The 14,177-nt window shown below is 38.2% G+C and overlaps 1 protein-coding gene across 5 annotated transcripts in view; it reads left to right on the forward strand.

Moving 5' to 3' along the window:
- klhdc8b (kelch domain containing 8B) overlaps positions 1 to 14,177 on the forward strand; it is a 176,974-nt gene that overhangs the window by 112,092 nt on the left and 50,705 nt on the right. For 4 of the 5 annotated variants that reach the window (XM_067446451.1, XM_067446454.1, XM_067446453.1 and 1 more), the window contains exon 4: positions 1,353 to 1,517. In XM_067446451.1, coding sequence (XP_067302552.1) covers positions 1,353 to 1,517 — 165 coding nt within the window. The remainder of the gene's footprint in view (positions 1 to 1,352; positions 1,518 to 14,177) is intronic. The other variant, XM_067446455.1, reaches the window with a different exon arrangement.

Below are 14,177 nucleotides of genomic sequence, written 5' to 3' on the forward strand. Positions count from 1 at the left end.
TGTCTGTTTATTTGTTAATCTAGCCACTAAATAAAAACCTTGGATTGTTTTGGTTATTTTCTATGAGTTTGTGGCGATGCTTGACCATGGATACTTTTAGAGCTTTTTTATAAAGTGGCATGCTGTCTTTCCACACAATTCTAAAGACCTCTAAATCAGTTTGTTTCCATTTGCGCTCTAGTTTGCGAGTTTCTCTCTTGACAACATGAGTAATACGGTTGTACCATGGTGCAGTATTTTCTCTCTAACCATTTTTAATCCGATGTGTGCAACAGTTTCTTATGTACTAGAGAAAATGGTGCCCATAGTCTCAATTCCTCAACTTCATGTTTATGTTTGTGTACACTGAGCATTTGTGAAGGGATAAAGGGATAATTGTTCTACCTGGTCGATAGTGTGACATGGCAAATATCAGCAATATGCATGTTATGAGGTAGTGGTCATTGACATCACTTTGCGGTATAATATCTATATCAGTAATAATAGTCCAAAGGAAGATTACTTTCTTAAAACTATAAACATAATAATTTTAATGGTTTTACACCATTCTTTTGTTGAAAGAACTAGCATTTAGAAACCATCACAATTCACAATGTCAATTAACACACAATTCCATTGTGTGAACATTAGTATGCAAACTAGTTCACAGAGCAGTTAGAATGGTCTTTGTAAAAATTGCTACCAATTAGTTCTTGGCTTTAGATCCAAACAATGCAGAAAGTGCTCCCATTACAGGAAGAGTATTGAATTAAGTCATTGCCATTCCTTTGAAGGACAACATACCTTACACAATGTAAATTGGGCTTTTTATATATATAAAGGTTTGTATATTAACTGTTTGTAATTTTGAGATATTTGTTGTATACCAGGCCTCTCAAACATGTCCACTATCAGCAAAGTAGCACCAACCAGCCTGAACAAGCTTGTGAATTCATGCCAGAATAAGCCGGTTTTTCACCAGAAGGGTTCAATAAATGCGTTTTAGCGATTAAGGGGGAAAAACCCATGCTATATCTTTTGGTAGAGCTGTAATAGAAAAGTTTGTGTGAAAGTTTGGGTCAGTTACTGTGTGAAAACATTTATTTTTAATGCTCTGTCCTTTAGGGGAAGAGAACAAATGTGGACTGTGAGGTTTAAAGGTGGAATTTAAGTAAACCTTAAAATAACTGGAGCTGAGGGAAGAAAAAAAAAGTCTCTCGAGATTCTCCACTGGCATGGAGAGAATATTCCTTATTCAGACTAGTGACTCACTTCCACTGCTCTCTCATTTCCTGATTTGTTTGTTTAATAAGAGCTGCAGGAGAACAGAGTTCAAACTAATTTCGGTCTCTCTTTCTCTCTGTCCCTCTCAGATGGCAAGGTGTATGCATTGGGCGGGATGGGAGCCGACACAACCCCTCAGGCCTCGGTGAGGCTGTATGAGCCGACAAAAGACCAATGGCTGCCCCTCACCTCTATGCCCACACCCCGCTATGGAGCCTTCTCCTTCCTGCACGGTAACAAGATCTATGTTCTGGGTAAGCCCTCACAAAATTGTCTCATAAATCGGAAAAATTCTGTTGTTTGTCAGAAACTCTCTTCATTCCATAGTAATAATAAGACATTTAAATAATAGAAAGGGGCAGGCAAACATAGAATAGAGTCTAATGGTAAAACTTTTGTTTAGTGTGAAAGGGGAGCTCAAGGTCAAATCCCAAACTCATACAAAAAATAAAATATTCAAGCAAAATGACAGTGGTGGCTTGAGTTATTGGCTAAATTTAGGTATGAATGGATGATTTCTTTTGTAGCATTTTAGACAAACACCTTTTTCCCACAATAATCATCCTTTTGTGTATTTAGACACTACAGTTCAAAAGTTTGTGGTCAGAAAGACATTATTTATTTAATACAGTAAAACATTAATATAGTTTTTACTGAAATATAGTTTTATTAAAATTTAAAATAACTGTTTTAGAACTGTTTCTGTTTCAGATCCTTTAGAAACCATTCTGATTTGCTGATTTGCTACTCAATAAGCATTTCTTATTATTATCACTGTTGAAAAAGGTTGTGCTGCTTAATGTTTGTGGAAACCATGATACATTTTCTTCCAGGATTTTTTTTACGAATGTAAAGTTCAAAAGAACAGCATTTATTTGAAATATAAATCTTTTGAAGCATTATAAATGTTTTTACTGTCAATTTTGATCAGTTTGTTGCATCCTTGTCAAATAAAAGTTACTGACCCCAAACTTCTAAATGGTAGTATTATAAACATAAACATACATTGCACATACGTCTTTCCAGACTGTGTAGACTAGCCAGTAATTATATCTTATTTTGCGTGTCAGACTGTGTCACAATATTCTCCAGGAGCAGCAGATGTGGTAGCAACACCTGGTAATTGTTCATGCCGTGCCAGGGCTGATAAGAACTGTGGAGTGGAGTCATTTCTCAGTGGGGGGAAGTGAAATCTGCACTGCAATATGCTGCAGGGATCTGACGGTCTACAGCAGAGCTGTTCAATTCTTACCTTGGTGTTGGAAATCACAAAAGAGCATTAAATGGAAAGCTACACTGCAGGTTCCCATGATACAATCAGTCTGTACTTCACAAGAGCCACAGCCTTAGGCTACAAGTTACTGCCACCAGTGGCCTGTTTTGGGCTGAGTGAAAGAAACACAGACCCTAAGTGGCTATTTGCTTCTCTCTATGTTAGTGTTTGTGTGTAAGAGTATGCTTGTTTGCTCAGGTATATTTTATGTATAAGCAGGGCCTAAAAATAACCCTCACCAAGCCCCAAATGCGAGTAAAACATTTTTTTGGGCGAGAAATGGTGTAAATCACTATTTGTCCGGTAACATCTAAATCTAGCATTGCAAAATAGTGGGAACAAGAATGTAAATGATTGTGAACAAACATGAACAATGCTCGGGATGGTTGACGGGCAAGTGCTACATTGTCATGAAATTTTAAGCCTTGCCAATTGAAATATTCAAGCGCATGAAGGGAACTTAATTTGTTACTCACACTCTGTGTGGAACATTTTCTGTTCACAAACATCCAAAGTGTGCTCCTTGTGGTTGAACAGACAAATTCAAAATTATGTCAAAATGCCCATCTTGGCAAGTATCCTCATAAATATAGTCATTATGTCTTAAAGGGGGGGTGAAACACTCAGTTTCAGTCAGTGTCATGTCAATCTTGAGTACCTATAGAGTAGCATTGCATCCTGCATATCTTTGAAAAGTCTTTATTTTTTTAATAATTATATAAGAAAGATGCGCTGTTCCGAGTCTTTCCGAAAAAAGCCGAGCGGGTGGGGGCGTATCGTGTGAGCGGAGCTAAATAGTGACGTGTGCGCCGCCGTGTTGAGTGCGTCGTAAAGCTGTGTCATCCCTAACAGCGGGAAAAACTTTATTCAAACTAAAAATATGGCTTTTAATCAGATACAGCCATACATCTATGATCCGGAATCAGACCCAGAGGCTGCAGTTGAACAGGAGCAGCAGCAAAAACGACTAGAGCAGGACGTCTCTATGTGGTAGGTTATACACTAACTATATAATATGCTTAGCGGCTTGTGTTATTTACATATTTATACTTGAATTATATCGTCGTATTTTTGTCTTTGAAGGTGTACATGTGGGAAGTGCAGTTGTGCACGTGTGTGTGTGTGTGTGTTTACGCGTGGTTTGTGTAGACAACACGGAATAGTAGCACATTTGAATGAAGAAGCGCGCTTATTTAGTTCAACATATTTCCCCACTCTTTGTGTATTGTTGTTTGGAGTGCTTTTACAATACACAAACATAAAGTTACACATATAGTGGCCAGCTAAACAAATGTACACGCACTACACATCGCATGCTCCATTGATCAATTTCTATATATAGTAATATATATAGTAACTATACGTGATCATGTTTGGGCTACTTGATGAGCATAGACACAGACATTTGAAGCAGTCTAACTCACCGCCCGCGGTTCTAACGTTGGGACTGCTCCATCCTTCAGCATTAGGCGATTGGAAAATCCGGCGTCAAGCTGGGCCTTGTTTATGAAACAGTCGGCACCGAAATGCAGCGAACAGATATAAACATTCGCGCAACACAGTTGCTGATCCGGAAAAGCAAATTCCATCCACTGTTGCCTTACCGCGGGGTTTTTGGGGAATCTGTGCAGGACTGTCTTGGTCTGGCAACCAAAAACGCACTTTTTGATGTCATTGTTAATTGTGCACATTACCTGTGCAGCGCAGCCTACGAGCCAGCGCTTTGATGGGCATAGCCTGTTGCTTTCGCTCTCTCCCTCTCTCTCTCTCACGCTCTTCCGGTAGAATTGTCCGTAAGGCCCATACAAGGAAATTCCGCCCCCATTAACGTCAAAGGGGACGCATGATCGCAAAAAACTTGCCGAAACTTATGACTAACCGGAAGTAGTATTTTTGACAAAGAAATACTCCCATCAAACGTCCACCTTAACTTTTGAAACTTTGTCCTTGTTTAGTATGGGATTCCATGTCTTTAACAGTGTAAAAAGATCAGTATGCATGAAACAGCATTTCACCCCCCCTTTAAGTGAATGTAAACAGTTGAGAAAGAAAACATGTATCAGTATATTGAATTAATGCATTAACTCTTAAAGGCCCACTGAAGTGCCTTGAAACGTGCCCCATTATTCAATGTGTTGTCGTGATTTCCCCTGAAACGGCTTCAGCTGTTAGCAGCTCCTACCCTTTTTTGAAACAGCCAATAGCATTTCATTAATATACAGTTTGACTAGAGCGCAAGAGCGGACCTTTCTCTGTTTAGTAAAGCCAGTTTCCTCTAACACTGTTTACCATCATAATCTCCTCCATATCGCTTTGAAATGCAGCATTCTGTGCTGAATTCAAATGGGACGATATGTTTGTTATCTGCACGGACTCGCGCATATGATCCGCGCTGCGCTCTCGGGTCTGTAGTCTAAATTTAGACCAGAGCCGTCGGTGTGTGTGCGCTGCTGCGGTGTGTGAAACTAACGTGAAAACAGACTTAATTCGCCTCAAATGAAAGCATATTTACACTGAATCGTTTCCTATCACATACATAGTGTGCTATGTGCCTTTCACCATGTAGAAATTAGTAAATGTGTGTTAACTGACCGATTTCAGCTTCAGCAGTGTAGGGGGCGGGCTTTAGATTCTAGAGCGCATTTTGATTGGACAGAAGATTTGACGAGAAAGTGAAGTCTGCGATGATGTCACCAAAATCTGAGATTCGTTTTAGCGGAAGTGAGAGACTGTACATTTTGAATGCTTATATCTCCTAAATGCAAAGTTTTGGAACATACCAGCTTATTCATAACTTTAAGGCTAACAGAGTCATACTAAAAGCTAAAAAACTTAAATTTTGATTTCAGTTGACCTTTAAAGTGACAGCAACCTAATATTTCTGCTGCTGTCTGTGTTTTTAATGTTAATCAAACAACAAAAGACAAAGAACAATCACTCATTGCTCTTAATTTAATAACGTTTGTAACTTTAATAAGAATTCATCTGTTACATGGCCGATTAAAAAATATTCATGGCTGGTAAATTTTCTTATGTCATCGGCCATTGGTTAGTGTGGCAAAAAGTTAGTTTTGGGCCCTGTATATAAGTAAACAATTAAAAAATTGTACTGACAAAATAGTGTCCCCAGAAGTGAGCTAAATGTCACCTATTTGGGGATGTTCTTAAAGAGACAATTTATTCATAAAATGGGTCAATGAAAAAAAGGGATAACCATTATAATGAAAAGGAAAAATCTTTACTTACTTACTAACCTTAAGCCGGACACGTAAATTATTTATTTTGTGTCACTGACTCAAATAATGTAATAGTTTTTTTTTTTAAAGATTAGTGTTAATAATTTGTCATTTACCATTTAGGTACTGTGTGTGTTTGTGTTTGTGTTTGTGTGAGTGTGAGTGAGAGTGTGTGAGTGAGAGTGTGTGAGTGAGAGTGTGTGTGTGTGTGTGTGTGTGTGTGGTCCTGGTAAATCCTACATTTTGTAGGCAAACTGTCTCTACAAAGATGACAATATTCAAATCCTTGTCCTTCTATGGTCATTTTTTGGTCCCCATGAGGAAAATGTGTGTTATAAATGAAATTGAAAATGTAAAAATGCAGAATGTTTTCTGTAATAGGTAGGTTTAGGATTAGGGGACTGAATATACAGTTTGTATAGTATAAAATCCTTATGTCTATGGAATGTCCCCAAAAAACATGAAAACATCTCTGAAGGAGGGAATGGAGACATTATGTTAAACGTGACCATCTGAAAGGGAACCCAACATGCGTGGCGTGCGTGTTCTTGTCTGGGAATGCATGAACTGAAAGAAATGTATACCTTTACCACAATTTATTATAGTTTGATGAGCATGTGGAGTGGTTAGACTGTGTATGTGTAAGTTTGGTAGTTGATCAGGTTGTGCCCATGGGTTTGATGAGCATGTGGAGTGGTCAGTATAGGGTCTTGTTTTTGTAGATTTGTCCTTTCTAACCTCTCTCCACTGTGAGACATTCTGTTCAGGTCAGACACAAAGAACAACTGCCCTGTCACTCTTTGAGAAGTCATTAAAACTGCCTACACACACACACACACGATCATCTTCTCATGCCAACATATCAGTCTGGTGAAGCCTCATTACTGTTACACACGTGGACTGTCATTCTCTTGCTGCAAGTTCAATTTCTGTGTTTTTAATTGTATTTATAATCTTATTTAGTCTTGTTTGGTTTCTATTTACAGCTCAAACTGAATAGTGGTGAATTCAGTAGAGATTGCTTGAATCTAGATTAAGGAGAATATGTTCATGTGCATCTCCTCCTATCACCACTCATTTGCCTCTGGGATAAATAAATGGATTTATCTTGAACTTCATCTTGCTTTAATGGTTTTGAGGAATTTTATTACCAATAGAGTAAAAACTAAAGTCATTTTTTTCTAAAGGGAAGTGTTCACTTAAGCTATTTATGTTTATAGATTTTACTGGTAACTTTTCCTTCCTTCTGCACAGATATATGTTATAGGTATATATATTTACAACCCTTTAAAAACTTAACCATTTATGAAATGATTAGAAATTGAGATATAATGTGTGAAGGAAGTGAAATGTGGAGAAATAAGGATATTTCCCCCCCGGACTGGATTGATTCTTCTCCCACACTGTGACACAGTTTTGTCTTGATGGTTAGGCTTAAACTCATTGATTTGACATCACAGAGAATAATTCATTCAGAGTCACTTTGTATGCAACCCTTGCTTTTTCTTATATCCCTCCTTACAGTCTTCATCTTTCTTTCTTTCTTACGGTCTCTCTCTGTTTCTCTCTCTCTCTCCCTCTCACTTGCCCTCAAAGGGCCACTCGCCTGCTTGTGATGCTTTGGATACAGTTTGACACGTAGAAAAAGTTTTGCATTGAAGATCTTCTGCTTGGTGACAGCAGTAAAGTTAAAGGATTAGTTAACTTTTTAGTTAACTTTGCTGATAATTTACTCACCCCAAGGTGTCCATGTCTTTCTTTCTTCAGTTGAATTTTTTTTTTAAAGCATTCCTTTTTTGATGAAAACATTCCAGGATTTTTCCCCATATAATGGATTTCAGTGGGCATCAAACAGTTCAGGGTCCAAATGACAGTTTCAGTGCAGATTCAAGGGGCTTTGAATGATACCAGGGGATGAATAAGGGTCTTATCTAGCTAAACGATTGGTCATTTAAAAAATTAAGAAAAAACTTTACTTTTTATAAGCACAAAGGCTCACTTTGCTCTTTTCTGTGATGCACGTTCGTGATGTCACATAATACGCAATCACTTTGAAAAGGGCACGCTTGATGTAGGCGGAAGTACCGAGTCAACGAGTCAAAAACATTTATGAACAATTGTTTTGCTAGATAAGACCCTTATTCATCATCTGGTATCCTTGAAAGCCCTTTAAAGCTGCACTGAAACTGGCATTTGGACCTTGAACCGTTTGGTGCCAACTGAAGTCCACTATATATATAAAAAGTCCATTAATGTTTTCGTCAAAAACTTGAATTTCTTTTCGACTGAAGAAAGAAAGACATGGACAACTTGGATGACATGGGGGGTAAGTAAATTATCAACAAAAGTTTATTTAAAAGTGAGCTAATCCTTTAAAAAACTTCTGTTATTTGTCGGATTGCTGGACCACAAATAGAGCCACAGCAGAATCACATTAAGGCCAAGAATGAGGAATGAGCCTGTATCACAGAATGCTCATTTTCTTTTGATTTACTTTGAGATGCACCCCGCAAGGTCCATCACTGAGTGCAGACACTCGATCACATGTCACCCAGATGCACCCCACTATCTCCCCAAAATAAAATCCCTGCTGTGCGTGCTAATATCGTTACCTCTTGTGCAGGCAGGAGAGCGGCGTGACCCTATTTGTATGGAAACTTAAACATTCTCAGAGAAAGTTTTAATCTGCATGAAATGTGTATTCCACTGGTGCTGTTTTCTTGAAAGGGATTGTTTCCCCCAAAAATGTAAATCCTGTCATTAATTCCTCACCCTCATGTCGTTCAAACCCATAAGACTTTCAATTCAATTCAATTCACATTTATTTGTATAGCACTTTTCACAATACATCTCATCTCAAAGCAGCTTTACAGAAAATGCATGCTTATGCATTACAATTTAGAGTGATTTGTTCTCAGAGGAGACTGTGTCCAAGTTATAGATTCCTGAAAATGTATACAATCACACAGTTGGCTAACAATGTACAGGGGGCTAATTGAAGTAAAGAATACATGTTGTTAAATGGTTACTTCAATGATTTAGCCCTGTGTATTTAAACTGGGTCATTAATGTAGTAGAAATGTGAAATAAATTTTGAATTTGGTGCCCTCTAGACTGAGAAAAGACAGAAAATGTATTTTTGGCTCATGTGTATGAAAGACAACAACTCCCAGAATGCATTTGCTTTGCTGCCCTATGAGGCCACTCCCAAAGCCACTGTTATTACTATTACTGAATCACATGCCCACCACGTTCAATATTCGAATTTACTCCCGGGTTTCTACTGATACAAAGCCATATGCTAAATCACTGAAGTCTTCATCAGAGGCTGAATTCAGACTGGAGCTGACGGACTCTCTATAGTTATCTCGGGATGGGTGTCCCAGGAAAATAATTAGCGTAGTTGCTGTTCAAAACATTAAGTGAAGATAGTCATTTGCACTGCTATAACTAGGGTACAAGGTTATGAGATGCATTATGTGAATGCTTGGTTAAAGCAATGCGTCTTTAATCTAGATTTAAACTGGGAGAGTGAGTCTGAGCCATAAACATTATCAGGAAGGCTATTCCAGAGTTTAGGAGCCAAATGTGAAAACGTTTTTCCTCCTTTAGTGTACTTAGATATCCTACTGACCAGAAGCCCAGAGTTTTGTGATCTTAAAGAGCGAGATGTATTATAGGGCGATAGAAGATCAGATAAATACACATGAGCTATACTGTTTAGGGCCTTATAGGTCAGTAGCAATACTTTATTATTGGTACAGAACTTAATGTACAATTAGTCCAAAATGCAGCTGCTAGAGTTCTTACAAGGTCAGGAAAATATGATCATATAACACCATTTTTATCATCTCTACACTGGTTACCGAGTGTAGAGATGATAAAAATGGTGTTATATGATCGTATTTTCCTGACTTTGTAAGAACTCTAACAGCTGCATTTTGGACTAATTGTACTTTTTTTATTGATGATACAGGACAGCCAGCTAGTAATGAATTACTGTAATCCAGTCTAGAGGTTATGAATGTATAAACTAATTTTTCTGTATCAGAGACAGGATAACATGTTCCATACACTCTAAAAAATGCTGGGTTGTTTTAACCCAATATTGGGTCAAATATGGACTAACCCAGCAATTGGGTTGTTTTAACCCAGCGATTGGGTTGTTTTAATCCTGTGGTTGGGTTAAATATTTGCTTAAGACAACCCAATCGCTGGGTTAAAACAACCAAACTGCTGGGTTAGTCCATATTTGACCCAACTTTGGTCTGTTTTTTAGTAAGAATTTTTTAGAGTGTAGCTTAGCGATTCTGAGGTGGAAGAAGGCTGTTTTTGTAACATAAAAGGATTTTCGAAAGACATTGCTGTCTAATATAACACCTAGGTCTTTAACTGTGGAGATTCTAAGAGGTTTCATTCATCTTCGGAACACAAATTAAGATATTTTTAATGAAACCTACGTGATTTCTGTTCCTCCGTTGACAGCTACGCAACTACCACTTTAATGCTTCAAGAAGCGAACATCATTCCTCGAACATCAAGCGAACATGCTTGAGCTTCCGTTTTACCACAGCTGATGGGTGAGTTGACAAATGCCTAAATTGTTCATCAAATAAAACGATCATGTCTCTTCGGAAAATTTGTATTCAACAGCTCAATTCATATATGGTTTAGTTTTACAATCTCTGTATGAGCTTTTTGAAGCGTTTAGTTGCGTAGCTGTCAGTGGAGGGACAGAAAGCTCTCAGATTTCATCAAAAAGATCTTTATTTGTGTTCTGAAATAAGTTAAAGTCATACGGGTTTGAGACAACATGAGGGTGAGTAATAAATGACAGAATTCATTTTTTTTGGGATGAACTATCCCTTTAAGCTGAATGAAATCTCCTGTTGCTTAAAGACTGTGACCTAAAGGCTCAGCACATGGCATTTGATTTGCTGAATAGCACTATTCTATGGGCTTTTCTCAGCTTTTCTGTGCTGATTTTGAACGAAATTCCACACAATGTATACACATGATAAAATGTGTGAATGGAGCTGAAAACACTACTCTTATTTCAGCTAAAAAGTAAAGACTTAATTTCAGAAAGTATTTCTTTTTCTAATAATTAAGTTTTTTTTGTAACCTTTGTATTCATCAAATAATCCTGAGAAAAATATTTGTATTATTAAAAAAATAATAATGATATTACATTATGGTTTTCAAAAAATATTCATTTGTCAAAATTTCGTTCAGCTTAAAATGTCAAAAGACATTTTTCTTGAGCAGCAAATCAACATATTAGAATGATTTCTGAAGTATAATGTGACACTAAAGACTGGAGTAATGATGCTGAAAATTCTGCTTTGACATTACAGGAATCAATTACATTTTAAACTATATTGCAATAGAAAACAGTTATTTTAATAATATGACAATATTACTGTATCAAATAAATGCAGTCTTGCTGAGAATAAGAGATTTCCTTTATTAACTTAATTTACAGGGTCCCATGGCATGGATTTTTTATTATTATTTTATAATGTTTCATGAGGTGTACTTACATTGTTAGTATGGTTTTTACATTAAAAAAATGTCATAATTTAAAAACAAAAGGCATTTTTTCTATACAGATATTAGTACTGATAGGCTTGAATGCCCTGTTTCAAGGGGTGTGTCTGCTGTGAGTCTGTGAAAACACCCACGGTTGTGATTGGCTGACACCTTTGCATTTGAAAGGAAATGTTTGAAACTTTGAAACGTTTCTTCTCTCACAAAATGCTTTCACAACAACTAACAACAAACACATGACATGAATACAGTAAGAGCTTCTGTTAAGCATAACAGCATCATTCATCATAATGGCAGTTTGGACAAGTTTGCGCTGCAAATATACGTGGGGTTGACAGATCCAAACATTATAAAGAGTGTGCATTGATCTCTCTCTGTAGTTTAATCATTTAAAGAACAGATTTGTTTCATGCTGCTAACAGAAACTACGTGAAGTTTATCGTTTTAGTCACTGCTTGATTCACTGATGCATCAAGACGGCCAGCGGCGGGACTGACAGTATTAAACGATTTAGAAAGAAAGTCTGTGTGAACTTTAATGATTATCTACACGTCAGAAATCTCTGATCCCAGATCAGGCATTAATGAACACTATAGCTCACTGTTTGTGGCGGTGCTGTCGAATCCATATGGTAAAGCCTGTGCTGACATCGCGACTGATAAACTGAATCTATTCTCTACTAATTCTCTGGGCGTGCAAAGCAGAGAAAGGGGAGGAAACCTTTCCTGGTATGACGTCATAACAGGAGATTTCAAGATCAGCTTGTCTGAGCTATGAATTTCTCAAAGGCAGAGAAAAGACAGCCTGAACTCAGTTTATACCGATCACTATTTCTAGCCACTTGAGGACAATATTTAGGCTAGGAGAACTCATATTAATGTTGAAAAACTTCATAAAAGGAAAATTTCATGCCATGGGACCTTTTTTTTTTTTTTTTTTTTTTTTATAAAAACACTTACCAACCCCAAACTTTTGAATGGTAGTATAGTTCTGCTTAAACTCGTGCCATTGGATGATCCAGTAGTTGACATTTGAAATTAAAGGTGCCCTAGAATAAAAAATTTAATTAACCTTGCCATAGTTACATAAAAAGAGTTCAGTACATGGACATCACATTCTGTGAGTCTCAAACACCATTGCCTCCTCCTTCATATTTAAATCTTGTTTGTGAAAAACACCACTGAAAAACAGGCTATTTTCAACTTAACGGCAACTTTGACGCAATCGTTGAGATCCTTAATATGTACACCCCCAACATTTGCATGTCAGCCCATGTTCATTTTCAGGCGGAACTGCACAGTGCGCAGCCGTCGGGAGTTCACGCGAGGATAGCGAAAACGGCAGATAATCACAGATGTCATGTTCAGGCTGTGCAGGACTTATGACACAGGCTGTGCCATAGCCTTCCCACAGATAAACAATATCAACTGTCATGGTTGATGTTTTTTTACAATCGGCTACCGCAACAATTAATTTAAAAGATGTTCGTTTGCTCGGCTGATTTCACCACAGAGAATTGTTCTAACCTGGGGCAATATAGCAGGATTCACTCAGCATCTGATACTGAAGAAAGGGCCGATTTCAACCATATTCCCTGCAAGCAGTAAGTAGTGATTTTGGGCCCTATCTTGCACCCAGCGCAATTGACTTTGTACACCGACGCATGTGTCATTCCTATTTTGCACCCGCGCAAAGCGTGCTTTTCCCTCCACAGAAGCACGTCGCTAAACTAGTGAATGAACTTGCGCTCCCTGGGCGGTTCAGCGCAAAAAAGGAGGCGTGTTCCGGCGCAAACAATCCCTGGTGCTATTTTGCTGTTCCATTAAACAAATTGCGCCACCGACCGGAAAAAACCTAGTCTAAAGTCAGTGGCGTGTTGTTCATTATGCTATTTTAAGGGCGCATGCTTGACCATAATCTATAGCGTGCACAACGCGCATACACTTTGCTCATGTAATCTACACAGATGCAACAGATATTTTTGCAAATCATAAATTGTTACACTAAAAAAATATTAACACATGAGATGACGGAAATCATTGTGGTGTGCTGGCGTCAGGTCCTGAGTAGAGACAGATCCACCTCCTGTTACACAGCGTGCCCGATTGATGCTGGCAAGCTTGGACTTTCCCCTTCTTCTGATGTCATTGTACCGCTTGCGGCACTGGTGCGACGTCCTGGGGATGCCAGCTGATGAAACAATTGTGGCTATTTCCTCCCACGCCTGTTTAACCGACGCTATTTTGGGTGGGTTTCTCCCATCCCCATACAACACAACTTCTCTGTCTTTCACTGCTCTTACAAGAACATCAGTCTCCTCGGCTGTGAACCGCTCCTGGCGTGAGCCTGGTAAATACGCCATAATAATAGCAATCCATAATGGAACTTGCGCAGCTGCTTTTAAAGGGAATGTTGGATGACGCTCTGATTGGTTTATTCACGTTACGCCCAAACCACACCTATGAATAATGAAGCTACTTCAGACCAACCCATTTTAGATTTGCGCCGGGCGCAAGAGCCATTCACCCCCCCGGGAAAATAGCAACAGCGCCGAGACCCGCCCACAAAGTTACTTGCGCTTCGTGCTTTGACACTTGCGTTTCAGATCGTTAAAATATGGCCCTTTATCCACTTATTGACTGTCGAACCCATTTTGGATTAAATTGAAAGTTTCTTAGTAAGATAACATTACGATAATATCGCCTGTGTTGTCTAGATGCAAGATGCTACTAACATAACAATTGGAAACTCCAAGTAGCTCACATAAGCTTGTCAAATGACAAAGGTTCATATTATTTCCTGCCAGTGTTGTCATAAAATACAACAGTAGATATGTATGTCGATCCCTTTTGACA

The sequence above is a fragment of the Pseudorasbora parva genome, chromosome 6 (genome assembly GCF_024679245.1).
Source record: "Pseudorasbora parva isolate DD20220531a chromosome 6, ASM2467924v1, whole genome shotgun sequence".
NCBI classification, from domain to species: domain Eukaryota; kingdom Metazoa; phylum Chordata; class Actinopteri; order Cypriniformes; family Gobionidae; genus Pseudorasbora; species Pseudorasbora parva.